The sequence below is a fragment of the Oryctolagus cuniculus genome, chromosome 3 (genome assembly GCF_051225735.1).
Source record: "Oryctolagus cuniculus isolate XC-2025 breed Fujian yellow rabbit chromosome 3, ASM5122573v1, whole genome shotgun sequence".
Lineage (NCBI taxonomy): Eukaryota > Metazoa > Chordata > Mammalia > Lagomorpha > Leporidae > Oryctolagus > Oryctolagus cuniculus.
The window spans coordinates 77,752,188-77,771,570 of NC_142869.1; the positions used below are offsets into that span (position 1 = coordinate 77,752,188).

The following is a 19,383-nucleotide window of genomic DNA, read 5'->3' on the forward strand; positions in this document are numbered from 1 at the left end:
TCTTCGATGGACGGCGCCGCGGCTCACTAGGCTAATCCTCCGCCTTGCGGCGCTGGCACACCGGGTTCTAGTCCCGGTTGGGGCGCCGGATTCTGTCCCGGTTGCCCCTTTTCCAGGCCAGCTCTCTGCTATGGCCAGGGAGTACAGTGGAGGATGGCCCAAGTCCTTGGGCCCTGCACCCCATGGGAGACCAGAAGTACCTGGCTCCTGCCATTGGATTAGCTGGTGCACATCGCTGATCCGATGGCAGGAGCCAGGTGCTTCTCCTGGTCTCCCATGGGGTGCAGGGCCCAAGTACTTGGGCCGTCCTCCACTGCACTCCCTGGACACAGCAGAGAGCTGGGCTGGAAGAGGGGCAACCGGGACAGAATCCGGCGCCCCGACCGGGACTAGAACCCGGTGTGCTGGCGCTGCAAGGCGGAGGATTAGCCTAGGAGCCGCGGCACCGGCCAGCACATAAACATTTTAATAAATATTGGGAATAATGGCTTCCACATCCCAGAGTCCTGAGTCTTTTGGAAATGTTGGCCTCATACTTGTGCTATGAGACATTAATGTTTAGGAAAATAACATTCTCAAAATAAAGATTTAAGTTAAATTATGAAAACCAAACCATACTCAGATAGTTGCACTGGGAAATATAGCAAACATACTATACTTTACTTGTTGTACAGAAATAGGTTTCAATGTTCAATCATTTCATTTGTGCAAGCAACAAGTCCAGAGGGCACCACTTCCAAAAATAAACATGGGAAAAATGGGATTCCAGAAACTGTGCAGGGTGCCATTCTACAAATGCCGTCACCACCACCAACATCAGTTCTGTTCCTTGTTTTTGCATTTGTGTTTTATCAACTGATGACTCCTTTCCCAGCAGTGGAGATGATTTATAGTTAGTCTAAGCCAGTCATACGCCTCTTGCCAAGCTTGGTTTAAGAACAAAAATGTGACCCAACAATGTTAAGAGTAAATAGCCTGATGGCTTGAGAAATGGCTTCCCTTAGAAATCAGAAGACGTGTGGTAGGATAGCAATTCTCTTCCCCCACTGCATACAGTCTCATCTCATCTGAAGCTGTGGCACCTGTAATTGTAAGCAAATATTGCCAAAATCTTCAATAATAGAGCAGAAACTTCAGAACTGTCCTGCTGAACCACTGAACAATGAGTTATTGTCTTGTTCTTTCTCTTGCTTCTAACCAAACATAGCCTTATTGAAAGTCACGAATTTGCTTCCTCCATTTATAAATTTGGAAATGGAGGTACGGAAAGACCCTGTAACCTCCTGTAGTCAGTACAAACCAAACCAAACCAAACAACCCTAGCCATCTGTTATTCTCATCAGTCTCACTATGTGAGTGCAGATTGAAGATTCTACATTTACAAGGGAAAGAGTTAACCTTCAGTGTTTTCCGGGTACTATGATGGGTGGAGAGACAGTAGTAAATAAGTTGATGTTTGAAATTAAATTAATTGGCTGTGACACTTGAGCGATTATAGTTTGGCCCTCTAAAACTTATTTAATCTACATAATAACAACACCTATATCCAAGGGTTCCTTCCTCCTATTCTTTCATAACTACTATCCTGGTTAACAATAGGCTCTCTTCACCCAGATAGTTAGAAATACAATTGTTCCATAGGTATGATGCCTCATTGGAAAAATGAAGGACAAAGAACAATATTTATGATACCTATTAAATTGCCACTAAGGTGTCTCCATGTAATACAATACAAAACTTGTCATTTTGGGAAACTGATAATAACAACGACAATCCCATTGGAATCAGACATTTTCAATAGCAGAATGATTATAGTTAAAGATGATTACTTGTACCTATGCTAATTAGAAAGAATGGCTAACAGTCTATTTCTATTTTACTTGATTCGGGAGTCACTTGGTTCATATCTGGAGCTCCCTACCAGAAGAAAGTAGTAAACATCAGTTTGTAGGCTCATCAGTTGTAATCGTGGAGTCAACCAACATGCCAGGTCACCTGATAATGACTGACCCGGCAGGGAGCCAAGGCATGGGATAGTTCTCAGATACTCTGTGTGTCTTCATGCCTGGAATCACTGTGAAGTATGGGGGAGCACTTCCGTATCAACAAGAAGGAGAAAAGAAAAGCATTGAGGAAATAAAGGTGAATGAAATGACTCTCTGAGAAATAACATAGTATTTAGTGCTCTCAGGAGAATTTTATTTTTCTCTTTTTTTATTTAAAAAAAACCACATGTCTTGTGGCCTAAGGAGAGAAGCAGGGGAACAAGACTGCTTTTGTACTCTATTAAGGTTGAGATTAAAGTCCCTGCTGATAAACTGAACATTCTTTAAAAGTGACCAGAAGCAAACAATGTCTGTTTGCTGCTACTTTATTACAAAGACACCACTGAGAATAGCTAAGAATATACTATTTGATCTTTAACAGGTTGACCAAATGATTGCAGTTGGCTCCAGTACATGAGATGCTTTCTGCAAATTATTGTTTCTGGTTATAAACCTTTATAATATCTCAGAATGAATTATGTATGTATTTCATGTTTTCTTTTCTCTTATCAGCCTTGATGTTCTCATTTCAAGTTTCACCCTAGCCTCCTAATAATGCAATATTGAGGCCATTCAGACACTAATTATGCCTCCGTGGCTTTTTTGAAATGACTAAATCAGCATCAGTTCTATAATTATCATTAGCAAGTTTGTATCAGTGGCTCACATCACTTGAAAGCTCAACTTAAATGATTTGTGAATGTACTCATCTAATACATTGAACACTCTCTATAGATACAAACAGGTGCTTGCATATTGCTTTATGTAAAGCAGAAAGTCTGTGCATGTATATTGTATGAAATATGTTTCCAATTCAATATTAAAGCATTATTTCCATAGCTTGAAATATTAAGCTACATATATAGGGATACCCAAGATACCTGTGCTTTAAAAGCTCAGTTGGGGTGAGCAGTGTAAGGAGGAGAAAACTATTACTCATACTTAAGGCTAAACCTGATGTCTTCCTGATTTTCAGAATGTTCAAATAGGAATCTGGCAAGGATGATTGACAGGAAGAAGTATCCAAATGCAATTCCTCTGTATTTTCATTGTTTCTGTTCTTGAATTATTGATATTGCCGGTAGTCATTTGCCATGAAAACAAATCAAGGTATGTATGGTAAGCACTTACTTGAATGCAACACTTTTATATGTTAAAAAAATATTTACAGTGTATCCTTCTTATAATTAAAAAGAAGACAAACTGGTGGGAGGAATACTATTGACAAAATCAGAGCATAATACCAATTATGATCTTAATTCTGTGACGAATGGATAAATACTGTATGGAAAAAATATTACATGGGAAAAGCAGCTACTGAGAGGAAAGCTATGAAGATTTCTTTGTATCACTTAGAAAGGAAAGACTCAGCTTAAACCAGGAAAACATGATAAGAATTTCTGAATTTAGGTCTCTTTAGGAAGAATGAAACATACATCAAAAGCTAAGCCATTGTACTTCCCAGTGAAATCATATATATATATATATATATATTCACACCATCTAATACTAGATCCTTGTTTTGTACAAAAAGAAAAAAAAAAAAACGCTTGTGCCAGGCTGTAGTATTTTATGACCTACATTATTACCCTCTGGGTAGTGAAATGATGGTGCCAAACTAATTATTGCTTTGTCTAATTTTAAATCCAGGTCTACGGAGATTAACAGCTTGCACATTAATTCAAAGCACCAACAGCCCACCTAGCCTAATGCTGTTTTAAATGAATTAAAAACCCTGTTTAGGAAACCTTAATATACTTTAAATGAAGGAAATGTGCATCTACATTTTTATTCAGTATATAAAAACAAACTTACTTTGCTTATTGTGCTTGCTCAAACATACTCCAGGGAGGAACTTTTCTCACATTCAGAAACTGCTTCTCTTGAAAATGAAGTATCCTCTAAGCTAAAAGCACAGTCTGCGTGGAACTAATTGTAAAATAGTAATGGGGGGGGGGTGGTGCGGAGGGGAGAGCAGAACAAGAAATAGAAAAACCATGTTCAGGTTGAAGGAAAAAAATTCAATTCCAATGTAGGTCCCTTTTTATATCCTTGACATTAAATGAATGCCTTTTAACACACTGACATTTTGTAATATTACAAAATGAACGTGGAGTATTGAGCAATCAATACAAATAGACCATCTATAAAAAAGGCAAAGAAGCATATCACCCAACCCTCCAAGGAGGATTGACGGCTTGAGGGACCTGAAAATGATAGACCATTGCAATAACTTTCTAGCTGGTCTCCCTGTTCCCATTTCTGTGGGCTCTATTTTCTTAAAGTAGGGTTCAGCCCAAGTGAATCTCTTGCTTTAAAACCTTGCAGGACTCCCTGCTACCTACCTACTAAACTACAAACATCTCAAGCAGGGACTCAAAGAAACTTCCTGTGCAAAATATCCTCGGTTAGCATTTTCATCTTTATTTCCTATTTTGTAACTGTAAAGCAAGGAAAACCAAAGTATATTATATGTTGTTTTCATGCAAAGACTCCCATAGTCTCTCTATCTGCTGATTCCCTCCCCAAATGCCTGCAAGGCTGGAACTCAATCCTGGCCTCCCATGTGGGTGACAGGAACCCAATTTCTAGAGACATAGTTACTGCCTCCTAGAGTCTACATTGGCAGAAACCTGGAATCAAACCTAGGCACCCCCATATGAGATGAGGGAGTTTTAACCACAGTCTAAATGCCTGTCCTTAAAATTTCCTTTTGGTCTGCCTTTACTCATGCTATTTCTTCGGCACATCAACACATTAATGTCTTCAGTAAATATTTATTGGGAATTATTGCTATTAATTTAGGAACTGGGGCAGAAAACAAAACAACAGCACATAAACCAATGATAGAAATTATAGTGTTTGCCTACCCTCAAGAAGCAGGTAAGCTATTGAGGAGTCAAACACAAAGGATGCTTTTACAATGATGTGAAGTTACAGAGGATGTAAAAGCTGGGTGTTGTAGGGCAGTGAGCTCACAGAAGACAAGAGGAAAGGACAGCCAGACAGGGAGCACAGTGACGAGCAAGGCACAGAGGGGAGAAACTCTGGTACAAACTCCAAGTGGTTTTATTGGCCCTGGAGCATAACAAATTGAAACAACAAGTCTAAGAAAACTGCCCATTCTCTCATGTAGGAACCCGTATGTTCTCCTGGACACAACTCTCCTCTAAGTGTACTTACAACATTCACTTTCAGCTATATTTTTTGATTCCAACCACACAATGCTAATGTCAGTTTTCTTAAAAATCATCTGAAATTTTTACTGCAATACTCTTAACCACAGTAAGTATTCAATATGTCCTTCTGAAGAAAAATGAGAACTGTGCAAAGTTAGATGGGGTTGCATCAAGTATATGAAACACTACAAATATCTGTGAATGAAAAACAAAGTCCTTCCATTACCAGAAGAGAGCATTGCTGTATAATCAAGAAAACATCTTATGTGAACTCATCACAGAATTTCAAGTCTGTCTCCGCTGTGGGGCTAGATCACACAAGAGATACATGGCCCACTCTAATACCAATTGACAGCACCTGTATTCAAGTGTAATTCTGAACAAATTGAGTGATTTTACTCAATGAGGCTCAGGTTTTCACCAGCTTTGCTTCTTAGCAGTTACAGTTGAAGCACAAATGATGGCCCGCAAAAGAAAATTCAACTTTAGAGAATAATTAAAAGAATTATTGTGTCACTAATTTGTATTATGTTAAGACCTACTTTAGATTTTGTGGGCAATATGAAAAAGGTCTAAATTTCATCAATGACTGCTTAAGTCCTACAATATTTTTTGAAACATAGTAGCTTGGAAGAAGATAATACTATGTCCATGTTTCATTAAAATATTTAATGCTTAAATTTGAAACTAAAAACATAGCATTTAGGGGTTGGTGGCATAGCAGGTAAAGCCTCTGCCTGCAACACTAGCATCCCATATGGGCACCGATTTGAATCCTGGCCTGCTCTATTTCTGATTCAGCTCCCTGCTAATGTACCTGGGAAAGCAGCAGAAAATGACCCAAGTGCTTAGGCCCTTGCATCCACATGGGAGACCCAGATGAAACTCCTGGCACAGTCCTGGCCATTGTGGCAATTTAAGGAGTGGACTAGCTAATGGAAGATATCTCTCTGTGTCTCTGATTATGTAATTTAAAGATTGAACTGTTTGTCATTTTATGAAACACTATACATCATAGCCCTCCAAACTAAACATCTTGTTACCCTCATCTCTCACATTCATCTTTTCCACCTTCTCTTTTCTGCCTATGCTGATTTTTTTTCTTCCCTTTCCTCTCCCATCAAATAGGTAAAGTACATCTCTGTGTCCAATTGAGCTCATATTAGCCTTAGTCCAGTGTAGACAAGCATATGGTCACCTGCACAGTTACAAACAATATCACTCTTCACTTTTGCTATTGTTGCTTATATTATCTTGAGAACAAGAACAAGGAAAGAGTAGAATTCTCTGAATTAGTTTGAGAACACACACACACACACACACACACAGGGAGTCCTGAAGGAAAATAATAGTTATGCTTATTTTTCTTTGAATTTTCTTGAGAAGTCCAAGTGAGAATATATTATGTATTAGAAATTGATGTTTGTCATTATAAAATTTATTATATTTTAATGTCTGTAAAAAAAAAAAGGAAACCAATGACAGAAAATTAGGCAATTGGGTAATGCAATGGGAAAAAAAATAAGTTCAGTCAGTTTTTCCCTGAATCAACTCCCTTTAAATGGTCATTTTCTAATTCTCATGTTGTCACAAGAAAAGTTCCATAAAATATGTGCAGACAATAGAGCTGGATGTCAGAAACATTCTTTGGAGTAAAAGTTTTAAAGATGAATGTAGGTAAAAGATGGTGACTGTTTAATCACACCATATCATCAGAAACAGTTTCATCACAACAAACTGTGAACACTGGAAACAAAACAATACATTGTGTAAAACACAAAGTCTATTTTCCTTTGCTTCAAGTAACTGGAAAAACAGCAGCTTCTGCTCACACCTAAAAGAAAAAGGAATATTGGAAGTAGTGTAATGACAAAGTCCACTTTGATGTGGCTCTTATTAGTCACGCAAATTGCATCATATATATTCTATCATGTAAGGTTTTTCCCCTGGAGTAGTATGTCATTTTGAAACTGTGTAAATATGTGCAGTACTCTTTCAAATAGTTTACCATTTTTTGTTTCCAAGATGAATTGTATTCACTTGTATGTTGAATGATGGATTTTATAATGCTTATTTCACACATGTGTGGAGGTATTCATTATGATCTGGTAATAAACTCTTGCTAAACACACCATTTTCTCCCCCCTTTTTAAAGAGTAGGGGTTATGTTTCTGATACTGCAAGTAAGTTGCTTTAAGTCTATCATCAAAATACATTGTTTTTGTACTCAGAAGTTATTCTTTCTATATCTTACTTAAAAGCTTGATTTGCAAAGGAAACTATAAATTCAATACTAGGAATTTCGTGTTAAAGGTTGATGAGTTCTGAACTTTTTTTTAACAAAGAGCAGTTTCGCCTGAATCACACAGAGCATCTGCCATGTGTCCAGAAAACTTCTGGTTGCCATTCCCCAAATGGGCAATAACTGAAATCATGAGTTCTTCACAGTTCTTTTTTAAATTCATCTGTACTCAACCCAACAGTGACCCACAGATATTTCCCTACATTTATTTCTTTGTGGTGAAATCCAATGAACAATTTTCCATAATATCATTTTCAAAGCTATCTTGTAAAATATAACTAAAGGGGTTCCAGTGTTCTCTGTTACAACAGAATAAAGTTCTTCTGTTTTATTTTGAAGCCTAGGTTTTTTTTTTTTTTTTAATGTGCAGAAAGGTCAAATCCATTCCAAATAGAAATCTCATGCTTTAGAAATATTTGTTAAGATCTTGAATCACTTTTTTTTGTCTTCTAAATTCTGTTATCCGCCTAGATGTAACTAAAATAATTTTCCTTTTTCATTGTGTTACTTAAATGCTTCCATTCACTAGTTGGAAAAATCATAAAAGGAGAATGAAATTAATTTCAAAGTATATATTTGGTATTTTTTAAGACCTGCCTTTCAGCATCCGGAGAGCTGCAATTTAGTCTATTAAATCCACAGCAGCAAAGCTGGGGAAAGCGAACACTGTTCTGAGGAGGGCCAGTCCTAAACAAGTACATTTTCCTGCGCAACCTTCAAAGGTAACATTTTCAGCTTGATGGGCTCGTGGACGAATATATAATTTGCCCCTTTCGTTCTTAGCTTAGTTGAAACCCAGCCGACTGGATGTCCACCAGGCCAAAGTATAAACTCACCATTTATCTATTAAAGTCACATTTAATGAAAACGAAGAGAAATGATTAGCCCAACTCACTGTCTTTCTCATTACAATTCCTCAAGAACTTTGCCGGGCACATTATCTCGTAGACATCATGATCAAATGTTATTGTTTGCTTTATTATCTCAGTTGGATGGTTGGCTAGTCTAGAATGAAATAGGTTGAAGGCAATACTCTCAGCCTAGAAGTCTGAATGAGGTTCCCATTGAAACGATCCTGATTGTTTGGGGGTGGGGCGGGGTGATTAGTAAACCAACTGAGCTTACGCTGCATAGTAAGCGTCTGGATGCAGCGCATTTACATCTAACAAGAGACCCCAGAAAACGTGTGTGTGTTTCTTAAACCTTATGTTCCGAACAAAAGGCGATCTCAGCACCAGACAATCAGCACTGCACTGCTCCCTGGGATGCGAGCAACACACTCAACTGCACATTTCATTCTTCCTGAGCTCCCAGCACTACAAAGCCCCTACTCTCTTCCCACTCCTGGGTCCCGGATCGCTCCGTAGAGGGGGGTTGGGAAAGCAGAAGCCCAGCGTCTGTGCCCGCGCGCAGCAGCCCGCGCCGGGGCCCCACGGGCGCTGCTCTCCCCTGCCCGAGCCGCCTGGGGGAGGTAGGGAGGGGAGCCCGGGAGCGCGAGAGGGGACCGCACACCTAGACACTTAGGATTTTATTTATTCCCGGCGAGGCGGGGGAGGGGAGCTGGGTGAATGCGGATGTCTCCCCCGAAGTTGCCTCTTCTTCGCGGATAAAGTCATTTTCCGGCCGGGGCCGGGGCGAGGGGAGCCCAGGGGGAGGGTGCGGGTGAGGTTCCGACTCTCAGGGCCAGAAGCTTGTCCGGCTCGCGGAGTCGTGGAGAGGGGTGGGGAGAAGTGGACGGGCCGCAGCTGTCGAGAGGCCCGGAGCGCCGCAGCCCTGGTCCGGAGCCCTGCAAGGCTGGCTGGCCACGCGTGGGAAAGCGAAGCCCCTTCCCCCCTGAGGCGTCGCGCCCCTCTCCTGGGGCTGGGCCGCCCGAGCGCGCGGGGCAGGGCGAGCCTCGGGTCCCCGCGCGCGTAATCATGACCTCGGGGCCCCCTCCGGGCCGCGGGAGCGCGTCGGCGAGGCTGGGCGGCCGCCGCGGCCCCGGCCGTGTAACATGACCCGAGCGGCCGGCCGGCCGGCGCGGCGCGGCCATTGAGCCCTCCCTGCCCATGAATCTCTGGCGCGTCTCGAGCTCGCTCGCCCGCTCGCCTCCCGCCTCCCTTTCTCCCCCTCCAGCTCCGCGGGCTCCGTGCGCCTCTCCCTCTCCCTCCCGGTCCTCCCGCTGCCCGTCTCTCGCCACTGCCCGCCTCTCGCCACTGCCTCCCGTCCTCTCTCCCTCGCGGCAGCCTCCGTCTCTTTCTCCCTCTCTCCTTTGAAAACTGATCTTTGGCTCTTAGTGTGAAAGTGATTTGAATTTGGCTCGGCGGCGCTCTGCGCCTGCGCCCAGCCTCTGGCATGCTGGCTCCTTCCAAGCAGCTGTTTTGGGTTTGAAATTCCAACATGGCAGAGGCTGCAGTCCGTCTTCCCTTCAAAAACTTGGAATGATTTCAAATCATAGGCACCTTCACTTAACCCTCGCTTCCATTCATCAGCAAACACATCGGATCGATGCTACGCTAACCTACGGGTTCTCGCTCCGCGCGTTCAGGTAAGAAGAGCTTCGTAGTTTGCTACCATCTGTTTAAATTTGTTTTTGTTTTATTTTTAAAGAATATAGATAGGTCCAAGACCGTAATAAAAAAGAGATCTTCGAGTTGTGCCGTAAACATTAAATTTAATTTGCAATCGTTCCTGTTCTGTAAGCCAACCTGCTGTCTAATTTCTCGGTACAAAGTAGCCCCGAAACATTATAATGCATATTTTTGCTGCTTAATCGTTGTTAACTGTAGTGTGGGATTAAGAGTTCGCGATTGCAAGAACCTCGCGTGTCGCTCTAGTGGGCTTACTTATCACTATCTTTTGACTTCAGAAATTAAAAAAAAAAAAGCGGAGCCGTAGGGTGGGGCTAGACTTTCTTCGGGAACTAACTTCTAAGTAAATAAGAAGTGTAAATAAGAATCTTGCACACACACAAAAAGTTGAGGTTAAATTACAATCCTGGGGCTGGGGGAACGAGAAAAATGTCAGGGGATCGGTTGCAGAAAAATGTAAGCACATCATCTTAGAGGGGTACAGCGTGGTGGGCGTATTGTTGGCAAGGAACGGGAGAGAAAGATGTATAATTTAATGGTATATACAATCCACTGATCCTATTACAGTCCTCCCCGGAGCTCTTGTTAGTTTCAATGGGAGTGAGTGAAATTGACATGGACTTGCATTCCTGGTCCTGTGCTTTTTTTCCTTTCTTTCTTCTCCTGTGATCTGAGATCCCCTTTTTGTTGATGTTGCTTTCCCCCTTAATTATATGCATGTAGGTTAAATGAATACCTGACGAAAGGGCCCACGTTTCAAGGCAGTGACATTTGATAGCTGAGAGGAAAAGTGGCTTTAATGAAAAGCAACCTTTGGAATTCCTGCTTGTGAGAAATCCAATTCAGCTTTTTGTGCTGCCAGCAAGAAATGATCAGTAGCACCAGTGTTTATGGTATGTCAGTTTTGGAATTTACTTCCTTTGCATCTAAATAGGAAAGACAAATTAAATAGCATGATAAAACCAGAGAAGACTCTGCTTGGGAAGCAGAGGCTAATGATATATATATATATATATATAAATGTATTATTCCTTTAAATATATATGTATGTTTATTTTAATCTGTCACCTTGCTTTTTTTGCTTTTGCTATCATTTGTTTATATATTTCAGTTTTGATTAATATATTGCTTGAGTCTACTTTTATCAGTTTTAGCTGTAATCCCAAAGTTGCATGTTACTAGCGATGCACTATATAACTACTGAAGTCAAATGGTATGTAAATTAGTTAAACTCCAAGGGCTTTTTTGAGGGGAGGGGGGCTGGGTAAAGAGGGCGGGCGTGTGTGTGGGGGGAGATTGCTAACTAATCAAAGTATATATGTACACACACAAGACTGGATGAGAATTTTCTTGGTTTATTTTTCTCAATATATTAATGCAGGCTGATCATGTGTTCTCTCAGTGATTGCACTTTGTGGAGTAATCTGTTTTTCCGAGTGTGGCTTTTCTTGGGGTGCGATGAATGAGTGAAGGGGTATCTTACATGAGAATAAAATATATTTTTTGATTGCTCAAAGTCCTTAATGCCTTTTAAGGAACCGTGGCTGTTTTTTTTTTTTTTTTCCCTTGCCATTCACTTGTCTGCTTGTCAGCGCTTTTTACTTTTAACCTGTGACAGAATTAAATAATCAGGCACTGAAATTGACTTCATTTGAAATCGCTCTTTCCTCTTTCTTTACAAAAAAAAAAAAAAAAGGTCAGTTAAATAGAGTGAGAGGGGGTTTTCAATAGCTCTTGTGGCCGTGCCATGTGCACACTTGGTGATATTCAATTAAGACTAAGAGGGAACAACAACAGAAAGATGTTAAAGTATTTTGCATAACCAAAAGCTATGTTCACTTTCAACTGTTGTGGTTTTTTTGTTGTTGTTGTTGGTTTGTTGCTTTTGCCATAATCCTGAATTCTTCCTGAAAAGGGAGAAAGGATGGAGGAGAGAATATGAAAGAAAGAAATACCAGGGGGCAAAACTGCCAGTAAGCTGTCTGGATTGTGGCCCTGGTCCTTGCTTTCTCATAACACAAATGTGAATGCGGGGAAAGGGACTTGAGGACCCGTTGCGCGACACACACTTCTGGTTGGGCTCTGGTGACTACAGTAGAGCTGAACACACACCACTCTTTCACGATAGGATAGGAAGGATTTGATTGAATTTTGCATTTGGAACTTGTTGACTTTGAAGCGATCAATAAGAAGACTGTTTATTTTAGATGCACATAATTTGCCCTGAGAAATGTTTTAAGGAGGAGAGAGCACAGCTTTTTTTCCCCCGGAGCTGTTGGAGCGAATGGGATTGCCAGATGGGCGATTTCCCTCTGTGATGTTAAAGCTGTAATATATATTCAGAGCAGATTGGGCTGCTGCCTGTGATGAGGAGGATATTACATTTATAAATTTTAAATCGGAGCTCGGACAATGTGCTGAGAGCAGAAATTGCATGGTTTGACTGTTCACGGCACTGATACTTAGATGTGATTTCTGGGTAGTAGTAATAATAATCATTGCAATAATATGTAAAAAACATGATAGCATAGGCAATCATATAATTCATGACATTTAATAGCAGATTGAAGTGTGTAAATTGCTCCCTCCAAGTCCCTGCTTACTATTAAATAACAGTCACATAATTTATTTCCCTGTGTGTTTAAATGCCCGATGTGCAAAGGATGTTCACTTAGAAGCCTGTTATCATGCACTAGATTTTGGGTTTTAGGGGCAGAGTGGATATGCATATACACAAAGTAGAGCCTGTGTTCAGTGTAGCTTTAGTGGCTCCTGTTGTCTGATTCTGTTACTCTGATTATTTTTAGGTTTTGTTTGTCTCAAATGTGTGGTCTAAAGGAAGCAGAGATCCCAACCTAAAAGGCTAGAAAGTGGACAAGTGCTCACACTCTGGCAGCTCTGCTGTTGCAAATTAAAAGTGTGTTGTGGTCAGGAAATGAAAGCTACAATGTCTCTTTTGAACAAGTCGTTTATCAAGAGAAACATCTATCAGGGACTGCCTTGTCACATTGATCCTCTAAAAGTTAGGTCCGAGGTGGAAGCTGCTTTGATGTTTTTGATCCTAAATTTAATACAACAGAAAAAAAAAAAAAGCAAAGATATTTTGACCAGGATAGATTTTTTTTTTTTTAAAGGCTTCCTGGAACCAACAAGATCTATTTATTAGTGTTATACTATATGTGAAGTTTTCTGGGTATAACAGTTGAAAGACTAAAGTGGATATATTGCAGTCTTTATAAATTGATAATTGTTGAAGTAGATGTTTCTGATATATTCTGGTATGGCTGACTTCTAGGTTCACATGGACATTTAGAAAATTGATTGTTCAAAAGGAAAATTATTTTGAAAGAGTATTTTGGAAGAACACAAGTGCAGTCAGAGTTTTTCCCTCTTTCAAATTTTAGAGTCATTCTCTTCCTTTCTTCCTCCTTTTGACTCCTTCATTCCTGTTTCCTCTCTTCATTATATTAGTGACAAATTAGCTTTTATTTGGGAAAGAAACATTTTTCTTCTAAAAGCCATGTCCCCAAACAGCCTTGCACGCATCATCTTCTATTGTTTATTAATTGTGCATGTGAATGGTTATCAATATAAACCACTTGGACCCAGGAGTCCTTTGGAATTTCAGTTTAAAAATAGAGGTATCAGATTAAACATGTCATGTATTCTTGAATACTGAATGTGTTGTATGCATTATTCAAAATTTGAAGGGCATTGTTGAGAAAATGACCAAGATTTTTTTTTTAAAAAAAGAGAACCACACAGCATTTTGTGACAGCAGTTAAAAGCAGCCTGCTTCAGTTTGGAGGCAAAGATAGGAAATAAGTGCTCCTCCTCTGAAACAGAGTTTTTGGATACTTCTCTACCGGTGGTGGCTACTTGTTATTTCATGTGAGTCTGTCACCAAATAAGCAGAGAAGAGTGTGGTGGGAGTTGTGAGAAGTGTAATTCTTGCTAATTAATCATGTCTGAAATGAAAGAATCATAGCAGGGTAATAAAATCTCATTGTTGTTTTCCTGGAAGAGGGTAACACTTCTGTTTGGAAGCTGTATTTGTGAGTTGACTTGCTTTTCTTCTCTCTTAAAAAGACAGTTTATGGGGTCTTTTTTGAATTATGTCTAGAAATGTCTTTTTTTTTTTTTTAAAGGAACATCTTTCCTTCTGACTGTACCGAATCAGTGAGATTCTTAACATTGTTTCAGATATCTTCTGAGTGAAAATGTAGGGTTTATTTTTCTCTAGTTAGGGTTAAGTCTCCTGCAGCTGAGTTTCAAGTAATGCCTGTTTTCTCTCCCTAATAGAAAATCTTTTCTGTTCTTGTTGTTTTGGTTCATCTTAGGCAAGAAGTTTGAAAACCTTTTTGTAGACAGGTACTTCTGGTAGACATACAAGAGAGCAGAAATTTCATTAGTTACTTTTAGATAATAAAAGAGGATGAAGCCAGAGAAGAGAAAGGAAGCAGCATTTCCAAGAATCCATAGAGGCAATCTGCATTATTACTTGGTATTTCTAAGATAGTTTAAAATTTAAGCCGCATGAAAAGCTAAAGGAGTGATTTAATCATAGGTAGATTATTTTCTTCCCTGAAATTTGGGTTGTCGCCTTTTAGAATTTAGTGTCTTGCTTAGCTTACGCATAGGGACAGATACAGAAAGTTTGAGCATCTGCAACATTTTTCAGAATTTCCCCCTCAAGATGAAGATGGCCATGCTGATGCTTCCCTGTTTCTGTCTGTATTTGGATGCCCTGAATGATTGCCTAATTAAGTAATCAGTTTCAATGATCAAAAATCTACAGAATTAGTAGGTGTATCTGAAACAAATGAAGGCTTTCATGTTCTGAACTTTCTAGTTTGTTCTTAGAGCCTTGATTTGACAGAAATCTTTACTGTTTTATCTTTGACCAATATGTTCTGAATACACATTTCAAATACTTCTTTTATAAAGTACCACGTTCATGGTTGTAGAGCTAATACATTTAATTACCAGAAATGTACATTGATTTATAAATTTTTGATTGAGAGAAAATGTTCTCCAGACATTTCTGAAATATTGACTATGGTACTGATCGATAAAACTTGATTAATTAGCATATCTGCTTTTTTTCTTGAGTCACTGATAAACCAGAATAAACAAATGGTCCAGAAAATGATTATTTCTTCTCTAGATTTAAAAAACTTAATATAATTTTCTGCTATTGAAGTATAGAAGTTCATGTTTTATTAAAATAATTGAAGTCAGAAATTATGTTTGGGTACCACTTGGAAGACTGCAAGTTGAAAAATTATTTCCCCATCATTGAACGCACACACACACACACACACACGGATTTTACCTGAATTTTTGTTTATTAAAAATGAAAGTTATTTTTCTAGAGATTACAAAAAAAGTGGCCTGTGTAGCAAATACTTTTCCTGGTTGGAGTTTCTCATTATATTTCTTTCTTTTAAACTCGAGTTTTTATCATTCACTTTTTCATTTAACTTTTGGCAGAATTTCAAGCATAGCTGAGTCAGCATTGTTGCTGATTACTGATCCTTTTGATATTCTTGATAGTATCATTTAATTGGCAGTTTTAGCTGAGGGATGTTTATTTACTAAAAGATGTGCACAGTTAGTAGAAATAAGGAGCAGGCAAGAATACAGTCAAGATAAACTGGGCTGGTAAGTTTGAAGACCCTGAAAAGCAGGTGGGTTTGTTCCGTTTTCTCCCGGCAGCACACAGGTGCCTCTCAGATGCGCTGTGTTAGTATTGCACATCCGTAAGGTACCTGTTGACAGGATAGCCTCAGCTAAGAGACTGAAGGCGCAGGAAAGATAGGTGATCAGGAGCCATCAAAACACGTGCTATCATGAGGCACTATCTGTTAATAATATTTACATAGTTTATGCAACAAGTCTGCTTCTTGTCTGGTTATTTGAATATTGACACTTTGCCTAACATTGCATATGGTAGGCTGTTGTCTCAGGGTCTATCAGAAGCAGTAAATCCACAGGAGAATTTCAATTCAGATGTATTTATGTTAAATGTATTTATAAATGGATGTGTTTGCTCATATTTTTGCTACTATGACTTTCACAGAGCATTTATAGTATCACTGCTTCCAATCATTTTTGAAACTGATACATCTTGAAAGTAGAATGCATGATTTATTATATGAAAGCCCAAGGTTAAAACTTTTTTTTTTTGCCCTGAAATCCAGCTTAAATATTTCATTTGTGTGTATGTTGGGAAATCTTTTTAAAGAAGTGTTGTTTTATGTGCTTGAAAAATTTGCTTCTTATTAAAATTTTGTTCACTTCTCAGAGAATCATTTTTACAATGATATGAGATTTACAAAACGTTTTTTGCAAAATACAAAAATGTAAAATACCTATAAAATATATTTTTCCCTAATATCTTAATGTCAAAAATTCCTTTCCTCAGTTTCTTTCCCATGAATTTTGGTTTCAGCTGACAATTAATATAATTTCTCATCTACTTGATGGTAGGTTACTGCTGAGGGAACAGAAGCTATATTTTACTCCACCCACCAAAAAGAAAACCCTTTTTTTCCCCTCTGACTTGACCAGTGTTTGCCTTATGTCACTTGGATGCATTTTAAACAAGTGACAATTAAATGTCATACACATATGAACAGCTGAGAATGGGTGACCACTGCTTTCCTGTATTGGTTCATGAGGAAATATTACTCATGGAAACATTTACATTGAAACAAAATTTAAAAAGTAACGCAATGTGAAGACATGGGTTCCTATATATTTTTTTAAACTCACTTTTTTTTTCTTTTTAACTTATTGTACCATTGATAAACAGTGTTACCTTCAACAAGGACCAGCCACATAATTTCTGGGGTCCAGAGCAAAATTTAAATATGAGGCATCTTGTTCAGAAGTCATTAATAATTTCAAGACAGTAAAAGCGGAGTGTTAAGCCAAGTGCAGGTCCCTTCTGTGTAAAGGATCCCGTGTGCCTGCACAGGTCTCCGAGCAGTGAAGTCATACCTGCCTTCACTTACTACAAATTTACCTAGGGCCAGTTTTGTGGAAGTCACTAGATTTTTTTACTTGGAGACTATTCCACTGTCATTCCATATGTCTCTGGCTAAGATATATTAGTGGGAGTTGAAGTAGAAGAATTATTGGAAAAATATACCAGTAGATATCTTTCACTCTTCCTGTCCATGGATTGGTACTTGAATTATATGCTTTTATCTCAGGTAGCCCTGTGTCTGATATATCTGTGATATGTTGCATGGATTTCTACTCAAATATTATTAAAAGGAACTTTTTGGGTTTTAGTTTTTGCTAACAGACGTGCATTTAATGACTTCTCCCCCATGCACAGAATCGTGGGAGTATTTTCGGGAGATTTCTGATGATAGCCTGGGAAGTTTTCTGTTGTGTATCACTGCTGCCCCCTCCTACGGTTGAGACACAAGTAAGATAAGTATTTTTAATACAAAAATCCCAAGTTATCTAAAAATAGAGTCCTGACCACTGAACAAAATAAAAGCACAACTCATTGAGTGCCAATCAAGGAAGAGGGATAGTGATAGTATAAGAGTATCAGTATTGATGTTATTAAGTGGCATGGTAGCACTGTAAACATGTGGTGACAGCTGTGTCACAGATGAAAAGTAACTCTGGCATGCAGTCACACTAACTTTGCAGTGCATTATTCAAATTGTGAATTTGGATTCCCTTTGTAAATGGCACAACTTCCCTCTCCCTGGGTCCTGCAGCCCCTACCGGTGGCTCCTTCTGCCATGTGGCTTGAGCGTTCTGTCCTGATTGGTGTTAGGAACATTTATGTTGTTGCTTCCCAAGGTACTTCTCAGCCAGATCAAGCTTCATACTGAGATACCTAAGATTAAGTCTGATGTCAAGCAGCTTTTTCAAGTTAAAACTGAAGTATGATGGAATGTCCAGCAGGTGTGGGTCTTAGTGCACTTGAAGCTGCACCATTTATTTTCAAAAGGTATTTCTCACATCAGATGTCTCTGGTAGGAAGAGAAGTATCAAAGAGCCTGGGAAAAGTAACTATTCTTTTATGTAATCCAAGACTGAGGTGAGGGTGGGGGGCTTTGGAGGGATTTTGAGAAAGAAAAAATTGAACTTATTTTGAATGCTTTGTTAGACTTTGTGGCAAGGAATATTCTATGTAAGACCTTCTAAGAAGAAAAATCTTTGCCCTGTGTAATAACAAGATGTTGCTCTCTAAGCTGGTATGTACTCTCATGAAAGGAAGCTGGGAATAACTATTAGAAAAGTGTCCTGCTTAATCAAAAACTCACCCCACAGTTTAGGAATCTTTTGAATTAACGTCAGTGAAAACTTGAACTATTTTAATAGGCTGTCACAATCCATGTTTTAAATGTTCTAAGTTCTGTTCACCAGTTCTGTAGTAGAATCGCAGAGGGAGCCTTTCTTTTCCTACTTCACTCCTATGAATTTCAGTATGTTGTATCTTAATATGAAATATTTGGCTTTCAAAATGATTAAACAAGGAATCTGGATAAATATGTGGCAATATCATGCGTTGTTATGCCAACAACAACTGTCTGTTTCCTCTCTATTTACTTCTTTTCCCTTTCCACTTCAAATTGAAGTTAAGACTATGAACTCTTTTTCTTAGATCATATACCTCAATGATGCTAAATTATAAATCTTAATTAGGTATGATTCACTGATTTTAATCTTACAAGATAATTATTCTGAGTGGGATAAAAAGGTTACTTTAGTACTGAAGGCATTTTCATTACAATCCCCATTTTAAGATCAAACAAATACTATTAAGTAAACAGAATACTATTCTTTTATGCTTAACATCTAATACTTTTGAGTTTAAGTGTATGGATGAGGAAATGAGCGTATTGATAGGGCATTCTAAGAGTTTGCAAACTTCCAGTGATTTTGATAAATTTTACTGTTAGAAACTACATGGATCTAAGGGACTATTTTAAATAAAACTTATGGTTTTGATGATCTAAATGGAATATGGTCTTGTGCATGTGCTCAGATACATTTCTTTGTGAAGGTATTGATGTCAGGGACGCTTTTGGTATTTCTTTATGAGTAATTAGGTTAACAGGGTTAGTTAGAAAATGTATCCTTTCCTGGAAAATGAAAAATTACATTCACGTAAAGGTTAAAAAAAAGAGTAAAACATATTCATGACTTTAAGTACTTTAAAAGATATTTTATGAGTCATTTTTAAGGAATAATACCCAATATGTAACTTGTTAAAAATAATAAGCATTTTTACTTTTTCAGGCATTATCTAT

The 19,383-nt window shown here is 38.8% G+C and overlaps 1 protein-coding gene across 3 annotated transcripts in view; it reads left to right on the forward strand.

Moving 5' to 3' along the window:
* Positions 1-8,506: 8,506 nt before the first annotated feature.
* FIGN (fidgetin, microtubule severing factor) overlaps positions 8,507-19,383 on the forward strand; it is a 136,787-nt gene continuing 125,910 nt past the window's right edge. For 2 of the 3 annotated variants that reach the window (XM_008258675.5, XM_002712229.6), the window contains exons 1-3: positions 8,507-8,997; positions 9,998-10,053; positions 10,820-10,989. Coding sequence is in view for 1 of the 3 variants with exons in the window: in XM_002712229.6 (XP_002712275.1) it covers positions 10,965-10,989 (25 nt within the window). In the remaining 2 variants the exon portion in view is untranslated. The remainder of the gene's footprint in view (positions 8,998-9,997; positions 10,054-10,819; positions 10,990-19,383) is intronic. The other variant, XM_008258678.5, reaches the window with a different exon arrangement.